General features: G+C 30.9%; 1 protein-coding gene across 1 annotated transcript; it reads left to right on the top strand.

Moving 5' to 3' along the window:
- The first annotated feature begins 5982 nt into the window (after positions 1 to 5982).
- LOC149539606 (uncharacterized) lies at positions 5983 to 7310 on the top strand. The gene is made up of 2 exons (XM_089799259.1): positions 5983 to 6284; positions 6651 to 7310. Exons 1-2 carry the CDS (start codon positions 6089 to 6091, stop codon positions 7037 to 7039), a joined length of 585 nt encoding a protein of 194 aa, XP_089655385.1. The 5' UTR covers positions 5983 to 6088; the 3' UTR covers positions 7040 to 7310.
- Positions 7311 to 11192: the final 3882 nt, after the last annotated feature.

Below are 11192 nucleotides of genomic sequence, written 5' to 3'. Positions count from 1 at the left end.
TTCATAAAAAGTCTTCTTTCCACTAATTTTATTGTTCTCAATAATGTGATTTCTTGCCAACTTGCCCTCTTTCCTTCCTCGCAGAGCCGCTCAACACTTCCTGTGTGGTCTTCTTCAAAATAAATATCTTTTTAATAATACAAAGGAATACTCCACAATTATCACTTGAACATCATTTTCTCTTTTATCAAAATTAAAAAATTTGTCCAACCCTTTTATCCAACTTGGCTCTGATACCAAATTAATGGAGGTAGATTGATTGGATCCACAATAATAATTAAACATAGAATACAACTATAGGCACTTATAGAAATTATAGGAATCATTTCATTGCCCGATCAATTAAAACCATTACATTGTGCCCTATTATAGAGGTCTTTGATTGTTTTTGAAAACATCTAAATTAGCTGACATAAGACAAATAGACTTTTCTATAATTATCTAAACATAAATGACTTCTACAACTTTACCTAACCCTATTCGTCGATTCAAAAATTTCTAGAATCTTTTATTACGCCTTTACATTTCATTTGAGGACAAATTACACATTCCAACACTATTATCCCTCATAATGATTTTATGTATTTTTATAGCACACTTATGGAAGAGAAAATTCAAGACTACATTACATGGAAAAGTAAAAAACCTACTTGGAGTAACATCAAAGAACAATTGATTAGAAATAGAGAACTGAGAAATGGTTGGAATTTAGTAGAAAACTCTCTTTTAGACAATATAAATAGGATGAGTGGGTCTGGGAGCCCAATTCTTTGATATTTTATCTTTTTGATTTTCTTATACCTTGATGGAGCTTTGTCTCCATAGACCCTGAAACTTGGATTGGAGAAAAGTTTGGATTCTTAAAATTCTTATTTTTGGTGGATTGTTGTTTATAAAAAGAAATTTAAGTTACAAACAAATTGAATAAAAAAATATTTCCCCTTTTCTATCTAGAAATGTGATAAATGATGAAGCCTCTTACTTTGATAGATTGAAATTTTCTCTCTTCATCTCATTTTATTGAACCCTAGAATTTTTTTCTTTTAAAAATACTCTCAGAAGAAAGATTTGACAATATATGCATATGTAACAGTGACTTGGGATTTTTGGAATGAACACAATAATTATTTTCTTAAGATATCTCCAAGCCAAGTAAGCAGGTTTAAATGACTATAAATCATCAACTAATAGAGAGCATAAATGCTTCCTCTTTTAGTGCCTTCATAAAGATGGCTAATTTAAATAAAATAAGACTAAAATAAATTTAAGGTGTATCCCAAGATATGACTAAGGTCAATTGGTTCGAGAAGCTAAATAAAATGAATACTTTTTGGGATCAAGGTTTGATAGAACATAACCTTCAAAATTACTCAAAAGGGAATCCTAGGCTTGTAGGTGTCAATAAAGGGTGGTCAATACCAAAATCGAGCATGTCCAATATGAAGGGTATATGTTAGTTGACTTCATTGTCAATGAAGGTCTTGATGGATGTGGATGGATTGGATCCACAATGATAATTAAACACAAAATATACAATATAGGTACTTATAGAAACTATAGAATCATTTTATTGCCTAATAATCAAAAACCATTAAATTGTACCTATTTTATAGAGGTCTTTGATTGTTTTTGGAAACATCTAAATTAATTGACATAGAATAGATATACTCTTCTAGAACTATCTACACATAAATGACTTCTAGAACTTTATAGAATTAAATATTAATTTTATCTAACCTGATTCAATAATCCAGCTGGAATTTCTAGAATCCTCTAGTATGCTTTTACATTCCAACACTTCCCCCTAATTTCAACCTCAATTTTTGTTACATACAAATTCCATCGTACCATGATTTTCTTTTTTGCCTATTCTCATGTCCACTTCTAAGCCTATAACTTTGAAACCTTTTACCTCTTTGATGTCTTTCTCCAATATTTTTCCCAATGCGGTTGAATTCATTCTTAAACTAGAACATTTGTACCTGAATGAATCTTTAATCATTCCTACAATTTTCTACCAATTTGATCCATAGCTCCATCCACAATCCATTTTGATGCAACTTGCCATAAAATCTTTATTGTGCTCTCTATTCCAACATGTCTTACTACAATGATTTTTCAAGCCACAAATATTACAAGGATTTAAATCCCAACATCTATCCTTTGTATGCCCTTTTATGTTACAGTGTGAACATTGCACAATCTTTATCCCTTCAATCAATTCTCTTGAACCTTTCTTACTCTTTCCATTGTTTATAGCATATCCAAACCCTCATATTTTGGCCTCACTATAGGTTCAATCAGATTATTTATTCCTTGTTCATTTTTACCTAAACCTTTACCTCTGAAACCCATTTTTCTCATAATTCTCAATCCAACATTACCATTAAAATGGTTAGAAATATTGTTATTGCCATTGCACTTTACGCCTTCATTTTTGTGTTCTTCGTTTTTATCTACATGGTCTTTCTTATCAACCTCTTCAACATAACCACAATGATCAAGTGATAAACTCAAATCCTCTATACTAAAAGAAACATCATATCTCAATTTTGATTTACCATTGTTTGTGCTAAGTGATTGATTTAGTTTATCTATCAATAACCATTCTCTTCTTCTATTATTGTGACCTTTTCTTGTAATTCTTTGTTTTGCTCTCTAAGTTTGCATGACTCCTTCACCTACCAATTATGTACCTCTTCAACATATTTTAATCTATTTTCTAGCTCTTTAATTGCCTCTATATAGACACTAATGTCATTTAAAAATTCACACTTCTCTTCTCCCATTTCATTTCTTACTTTTTCCAATTCTTTTTTCAAAATATCTTTTTCACACAATAATCTTGCATTTTCTTTCTTAACCATCACTAATTCTTCTTCTAACTTATATGTCTTCTCTTTCTAAACTCTACCAACTTTTCCCATTGAAATCAACAATTTAACACACCTTACTCTTTCTAGAAAATTCTAAATGCCTTTTTACTTCTAGAATTAAATCTTCAAACAACTTGAAACAAACCATTTAGGTAGCTAGAATTCTCATAATATTCTAATGCTGTTATAATTTAGTTAAAACCTTTTTCTAACAATGATCGTCTTTTCTTTTAATGGAAATAGGACAATTTCTCATATATCATTAAATAATTATAAGAATTCACACCATACCTTTTGTTGTTTCCTTTGTCCTTTCTTTCAAGCTTTTCAAACACTTTGGTTCCTTCATAATCTTCATGAAAAGTCTTCTTTCCATTGATTTCGTTGCTCTCAATAATGTTCTTTCTTGCCGACTTTCCCTCTTGCCTTATTTGCATAGCTTCTCAACACTTCCTATGTGGTCTTCTTTAAAATAACTGTCTTTTTCATAATACAAAGCAATCCTCCACAATTATTTGGCAACACCTGAACATTACTTGCTCTTTTATCACAATCAACAACTTCTATCCAACAAGGCTTTGATACCAATTTGACGGATGTGGATGGATTGGATCCACAATGATAATTAAACACAAAATATACAATACAGGCACTTATAAAAACTATAGAATCATTTTATTGCCTAATAATCAAAAACCATTACATTGTGCCTCTTTTATAGAAGTCTTTGATTATTTCCAAAAACATCTAAATTAACAGACATAGAACAAATAGACTTTTCTAGAGCTATCTACACATAAATGACTTTTACATAATCAAATATTAATTTTACCTAACCCTACTCACTAATCCAGTTGGAATTTCTAGAATCCTCTAGTATGCTTTTACAATTTTGTTTGAGAGGAAATTACACATTCCAATAGGTCTCCAAATTCAAAATTGGAGATATTAGAATAGAGATATTGTCCTAAGAAAATATTTGAAAAACTATTTCAAATAAATTTGAGACACACTTAATTTAAATATGGTGATTTGGATGAAGAGTATGGTGTACTAGTATATACTTTGTCTATAAACTCATAAACAATAGAAAAATCAGCAATTGATCTGTCTATAACCACATTAAACATTCATGAAAAATATAAATATGCAAGCATAGAAATACCAACACAACATACATAAGAGTTTATGCAAAAGCAAAACTTAGAAAATCACATAACACTAATTAAGGTGACACTAGTTAAGGTGGTTTTTATAAGTATCTCACCATTGATTTCTCACTGTTAAAAAATAAGCTTACTATAAGTACAATTTTTTTTAAAAAATGATAATTGAATCCACCATTGATCTCATTGTCACCAATACTCTATAGTACAAGTTCAAGATATTAGAATCTATTAAATTGATTTCATCAACTCAACACGTATATTCTACCTTGATAGTTTAACACTCACTTCACATATTACTTCCACACAAGCACAAAGCTTTTACTATTGATTTTTTCTCTTATTTGTCTATCTTTTGGCAAAAATTTAAATAGACCTTAGACCTGGCACCTTTAAACTAGGAGCCAAAAGCCTCATATATAGGTTTCCATTGAAAAACCTATACCAATGTAGGTCTCCTAGGAGTGACCTATACTATAGAGGCCCCATTTGAAATGATTTTGAAATGATTTTGGGGCTGATGAAAAGTATTTTCTCTTTCCCACTTTATGGAGTTGGCTTCCCAAAAGTTAACTCTAAAAGCACAAATAATTGGAAGTTTCTTCCTCTTATTTTCACACCACACCATATCACATCACATCTAAAATTCACCATTTCAATCCAATTGTGTATGATAATGTCATTGTGCATTAAAGGAGTTAAAGCAAGGATCATGTATTGGAGCATTTCCTTCTACACATCTAGTTCCTTTTTCTATAGGAATCAAAGTAGTTGGCCATAAGGAAGGAGACTTACATAATTTAATTTTCTTCCTTCTTATTCATATACTCGCGATTCATAAGATTCTCAACAAGTATTGATCTATTGGATAAAGTGAAGACATCCTACATTTTGCATTCTACATTTCAACATACATATAAGCATGTGGATGACATTGTGGATTTATATTGTATACATTCTTTACTTATTTCATTTCAACCTAAATTCCTAAAAAGGGCTTGGCCAAGGCAAGCCCCTTTCTACATAAAATGTCCCCATGAGTGTGTTAATATTAATATTTATCTTTTTAGTTTAAATTTGACAACTATCTTCGTGTCAAAACTTAAATATTTATTATTAATAGAATATACTTTTAAAAATAATTTAATAAATAGTGTATCAAATATTTGCTAAAATTATAAGCTTTGAGATATAAATATTCAATTTGTTTTAAAAGTAATATTAAAATTTAAAAATAAAGTTATTAACAATTACATGAGTTAAATAATTTTAAATACATATTTTTAAAAAAAACTAATAATCTTATGACCTATCAAAATTATATTCTTCAATTTTGTACATATATTTGAAGAGATGCAAATAGATATTTACCACAATATTAAATAATAAATATTAGATAAGTATAAAAAACAAATGCCTTATAGATTGTAATAGAGTAAAATAGAACAATAAAATTTATTACAATAATATATAACCCAAGTCAAATACTAATATAGCCATGACAATATGCACTTACATTTTCCCAATTAATTGTCTAATACACTTTCTAACATTGGTCAAATCCAAATGTACATTTGATTTGCTTTCTTATCTTTATCTATGATGAATGATGAAAAGGACTGCTTAAATTAACCCTTTAATTTGTCAAAAATCATTTCTCAACAACATTCATATTCCTCCACATAAAGTGATTCCACAACTTAATTATTGATTTTTTATTTTTGACTTCGTTTTAGTTACGGTTCATGGATCCTTATTCTCAAAGGCAACCCCAAAGACAGGCAACCAAGAACGGTATAAAACTCATGAAAGTTAACGTTGAAAGGTGGAGACGGGTACAGAAGTTCACCAAACCATCTTAAAATAAGTAGTTTATAATTCCAAGAGTCAAAAGACGCAGATAAATCAATAAAATAAGGCATTTTACAATATTATGAATCATCCATGCCGTCCAATTCTTAGCACAAGCTTTTGATTGAAGGAATCGGCTATAAAAATGGGTGCAATAGTTGGCCATCTTTCTCCATATAAATCCATTATAAACATATGTTCAGTTACAAAACTGGAACAACAATGGCGACCAAACCTTTTTTCCTTATTGGGTTTATCATGTTATTACAGAAAAGTGCAGCAGAATTAATTGGGTTTGCAGGCTACGGAGAAGAAAAGCTCTCAAATGTTGTGGTCGTTGGAAATGTATTCTGTGCGGCTTGTTCAGGAAGAAAAAGTTACTTTATACCCGGTATGTTAGATGACCTATATTCTTTCAATTTTAGTATGCTGTTGTTTCTAGAAATAATGTTGTTTTCCTCCTCCTTGAATGATATATTTCTTCTTCAACTCTATTTCATATTGATAATGGATAACAGAATATAATCTATTCAATAAGAAAAACTGAACATTTCCAGAAACATTGTAAAAGACTATTACATTCGATCTTTCAATTATGTCAACCGTAATTTTATATACACCTTAAATTTTGTTATGCCTGTTAACCCTAATTTTATTTTTCTCTTCAATTTTCTTCTCCATATTAACCCTAAATCATATATATCCCTTCAGTTTTCTTCTTCATGTTAATCCCAATTCTGTGGATCATGATATGCAGGTACCATGGTGGGGTTAGAGTGTAGAGTTGATAGTAAGAGGAAAACAAGATCACCACCATCGATGGTTGTTGAAGTTGCAGAAAGTGATGAATATGGAGATTTCTTGCTGGAAGTTCCCTCAGCTTTTCATGTTGAAGAGAGGATAAGATGTTGCAGAATAATTCTAGTTAGCAGTCCAGAAGGTTCTTGCAACGTTCCATCTACTAGAAAACCTTGTGATCTGATCTTATCATCGATTCATCCAAATGGTCTCCGAGTTTATACTTGTGCTGACCCTCTATATTATCGCCCTCCTCTCTGTTCTAATAGATTGTTGAAAATAAGAAACACCCAATCCTCTAAAACTAAAAGAAATGATCCTCTAAAACAAAATGAATTGATCCTCTAGAACTTCTCACCTTTTGTTCTATGCATCTCTTATCATGTAATTAATACCATGGAGAGCTGTGGTTTTGCCCCGGGTAGATGTTTTTTTATGTTCTCTACATCTTTTACCATTTAGTTAATATGCCATGGAGAGCTGTGGTTCAGCCCCTTGTAAATGCTTTCCTCAACTGTGGCACGCAATTGTTAGACAACCTTAAAGCGGTTTATAAGGATCTTATGCCACATTGTAAATACCCAGACAGTAATATGCATGCAGATATGGATGTTTGGCACTCTTTTTGCAAGTGTTTCTCAGCTTTGATCTTATTAATCTGTGTTTTCAAATTTTGGTTTGCAAAGTTATGCTATCAGAGTTGTTATGTGTAGCTTAAATTCTTTTATCTCTACTATCTGTGATCAGTTTCTCACACTTTAAATAAAATTGAGCAGAAAACTCGCTATTCTATGTTGATTTGCTTTAGATTGTACGAGCAAATATATTCTTCAAATCAAATGTCATGGAAAACTTTAAATAAAATTGTTGTTAAGTTATTAAAAAAATTATATAAACTTTAATTAAAATTTAAATAAACTTTTAATGCTATCAGAGTTGTTAAGTTATTCTTTTATCTGTGATCAGTTTCTCACACTTCAAATAAAATTGAGCAGAAAATTCGCTATTCTATGTTGATTTGCTTTAGATTGTACGAGCAAATATATTCTTCAAATCAAATGTCATGGAAAACTTTTTTTTTTTTAATTACTACTCAAAATTAAACATTTAGGAATTTTTTTGTCTTTTGAAAATGTGGGGAAACATTCTATATAAATGTTTAGTTTTTTTTAATTTTGTTTTTTCATAATTTTGCAAGGCAAGGATTTAAAATTACCTTTTTAAAAAAATTATATAAGATTTCTTTTTAATATATAATCTTTTATATTTCTATATCTCCTACATATTTTTGTATGTTTTTATATTTTAACTATGCAAATATATATAATTCTCAACACAATAGAATTTAACTCTTCCATATCCAATTATCCAATTGAGATAATAACTTAAAAAATCTTAGAACAAAGCTAATTAAAAAGAATGGACCATGCATTTAGTTTCTAATTCATGTTTAAAAAATATGACTTACAAGAATACTTATCCTAGTCAAATTGTAACTCCAAACTATAATTCATCCCTTTCAAAATATTAGAATATTAGAAAAAATGTTAATAATAGACTATACAATTTTCATCTTTACATTATCACGCTATTAAGTATAATTTAATTAATATAGACTAGATACAATTTTTGACTTCATTAAAATTTTGGAGAAAGGGGTATAAACTAATAAAATTTAGAGTAGATACAATTTTTGACTTCATAAAAATTTTGGAGAAAGGGGTATAAACTAATAAAATTAAGCATGAGTTATATTTTAATTCTATTATGATAATAATAATTTCAATTAGCAACACATTTAAAATCTGAACACTTATTCCATAATTGAGTTCTAAGATCAATCCTAAGTTGAGTCCTTAATATACCTCAACCTTAAACCACAATGAACTTTAAGACCACTAAATTGAATGCTAACTATGAATTGAGCCAAACTTTAAACCAAAAAGAACTATTACCACAATATTTAACCAAATTGAGTAAAGGTACTAATCAAATTGAACCTAACTCTAAAAACTAAACTTAAATGGAATACTAAGTTTAACTCTAAATCAATTAAACCTTAGCCCTAAACTAGATTGAACAAAGATTGGATGGGAATTTCTCTAGGATTAAATATTGGTTGACCATCTTAAGGGCTAAGTATACCTAAATAGGGATAATAGTAATGATTGTAATCATGTGGAAGCTTTGTCTTATAGCTCATTCATATGAAATAATATTATTCAATGTAGCGAGGTTTGTAGGACTGGTATGAGTAAACTTGTGGGCAATAGTAGAGATACATTATTTTGGAAAGATGCATGGAGGGATGAACTTATTTTCTCCTCTATCACCCCTAAGTATAATCAAATGGATTACTATGGCACACTTATGGGAAAGAAAGTTGAGGACTACATTACATGGAATGTTGAGAAACCTACTTCTAGAAACATCAAAGAATAATTGATTAGTGATGAAGGTACAGCTCTGATACCACTTGATGAAGGTACAGCTCTGATACCACTAATGAAGGACCACACCACCTTTACCAACTCACAACCAATAGCAATTACAATAACAGTTCTACAAGATCTCTCAAGATCCAATCCAAACCCAAGCTAGTCCAGATCCACACTCTCGTAGAAACCTCCGAGATCTCAACTTGTGCTCGCAAGCCACCAAACAACCTCCTTGTTTCTAAACCACAGTCACTAGCTCTTCTCCAACCCTATCCAAGATCCAAGTGTAAACTGCCTCACATTTGGCGCTCTGTCTACACACTCACAAGTCTATCACAATCCTGCTGTAAACTGCCTCACATTCGGCGCTCTGTCCACAGACTCAGGAAAACTCACTCTTCACTTCCTACTTCTCTTTCACACCTTGAAGCCTTCCAAGCTTTCCAAGCTTCTACTTCCCAAGCTACTCCTTCTCGAGCTTCTCCTTGAGCTTCTACTCCTCAAGCTTCCCCTTCTTAAGCTTCTCCTTGAGCTTCCACCTCTCAAGCTTCTCCTTGAGCTTCCACTCTTCAAGCTTCTCTTTGAGCTTGATTTAGAAATGCTCATATGCCTTGCTTAAATAGGCACTTACCACCTCATGCATGACTTATCCACAACCTTCTACATCTTTCACAACCTTCTACAACTTCCAAAACTTTCTACAATATTCATAACTTTCTAGAATTCTTCCCACACACCTCGATAAATGGAATCACAACCATTTTTATTTTTTATTTTTTTCTATTATGCCACTTATGCACCTCGAAAATAGAAATCCTTTTTTCCTTTCTTTTCTCCTTTTTCCCTTTTTTTATTTTTTTATTATTTCTCCTCTAATTTTCGTCACTTTCTCTCTCCTCCACAAATTTTTTTTTTTTTTTTCAATTTTTTTTTTCAACTCTTTTTTTTTTCCCCAATAATTTTCCTATGCAAGATGCTCCTGCATCAATTAGAAATGGAGAATTGAGGAATGGTTGGCTGAAAAATTAGGAAATGAGTTGTAATGATATTACAAATATCCTTGGAGATAACCATCTTCTAGGCAATATAAATAAAATCAGTTTGGAAGCCTAATTCCTTCAATGATATATTTGTAAAATCTTCTTGTTACTTGATAGAGATTCTTCTCCTTAGATCCCAAAACTTAAATTAGAGAAAATTTTGCACCCCTAAAATTACTATTTTTGATGCTTTGTTCACAAAAAAAATCCAAAGTTATAGACTTTTTTTGATAAAAAAGAATTTCAATTCATTAATATATGTACTATGTGCTATCAGGATGGTGTGAGTGTAGATCATCTATTCTTTCATTTTCCCTTTTCTATAGAATTGTGATCATTGATAAGGCCTATTTGTTGTGTTGTGGAGCCTAATCAGACTCAGAGGTTTATTCAGCGCAATTTCCCCCCAAATTATTTTACAGGAGTTTGGGGATAGCACGCCAAGTGCACTCCCTCTCACAATACAAGGTGGGGCTGAGAACAACGCCCCCATGGAGGTTTTGGCACAACACCCTCAAAGCCAAAAATGATTCACTATTGTAAAAGGCACTGGCTATTATTTTTCTATTGGACAACTTATTCTAGCCCTAATTTTGTGAGCGAAAAAAGCTTGTATAAAATGGATTAGGGTTAGGGATTTCATAATGTATGATTAGATTGTACAAGCTTCTTGTGATGGTATTAAGCTATAAGAGATTGTGAATTGTAATCACTTGATAATAATAATATTGGAGTTGTTGTTGGATGTAGCCCAGGGATTCAGTGAACCATGTTAAATCCTTTTGTCTTATGTTCTCTTCTTTGTGTTTTATTATTTTTTGATATGGGTTATATTTGCATGTAGCTATTATTTCTATCTGTGGTTAATCCTAACAAGTGGTATTAGAGCCAGGTTGTCATCATTTTTTTAAGCCAGACCATCGTCATTTTTTTATAGCAATCCTCTACAAGAAGGTCTCATGGTTGAGTGGGAGTGATGGAAAATGAGGGTAAGTTGAAGGTTGAGAAGTTTTATTGGTAGAA

The sequence above is a fragment of the Cupressus sempervirens genome, chromosome 9 (genome assembly GCF_028749045.1).
Source record: "Cupressus sempervirens isolate cs-2001-9-10 chromosome 9, ASM2874904v1, whole genome shotgun sequence".
In the NCBI taxonomy this organism is placed as follows: Eukaryota; Viridiplantae; Streptophyta; class Pinopsida; order Cupressales; family Cupressaceae; genus Cupressus; species Cupressus sempervirens.
Note: the sequence above shows the minus strand (reverse complement) of the source record. Positions and strands in the feature narration are given on the sequence as shown.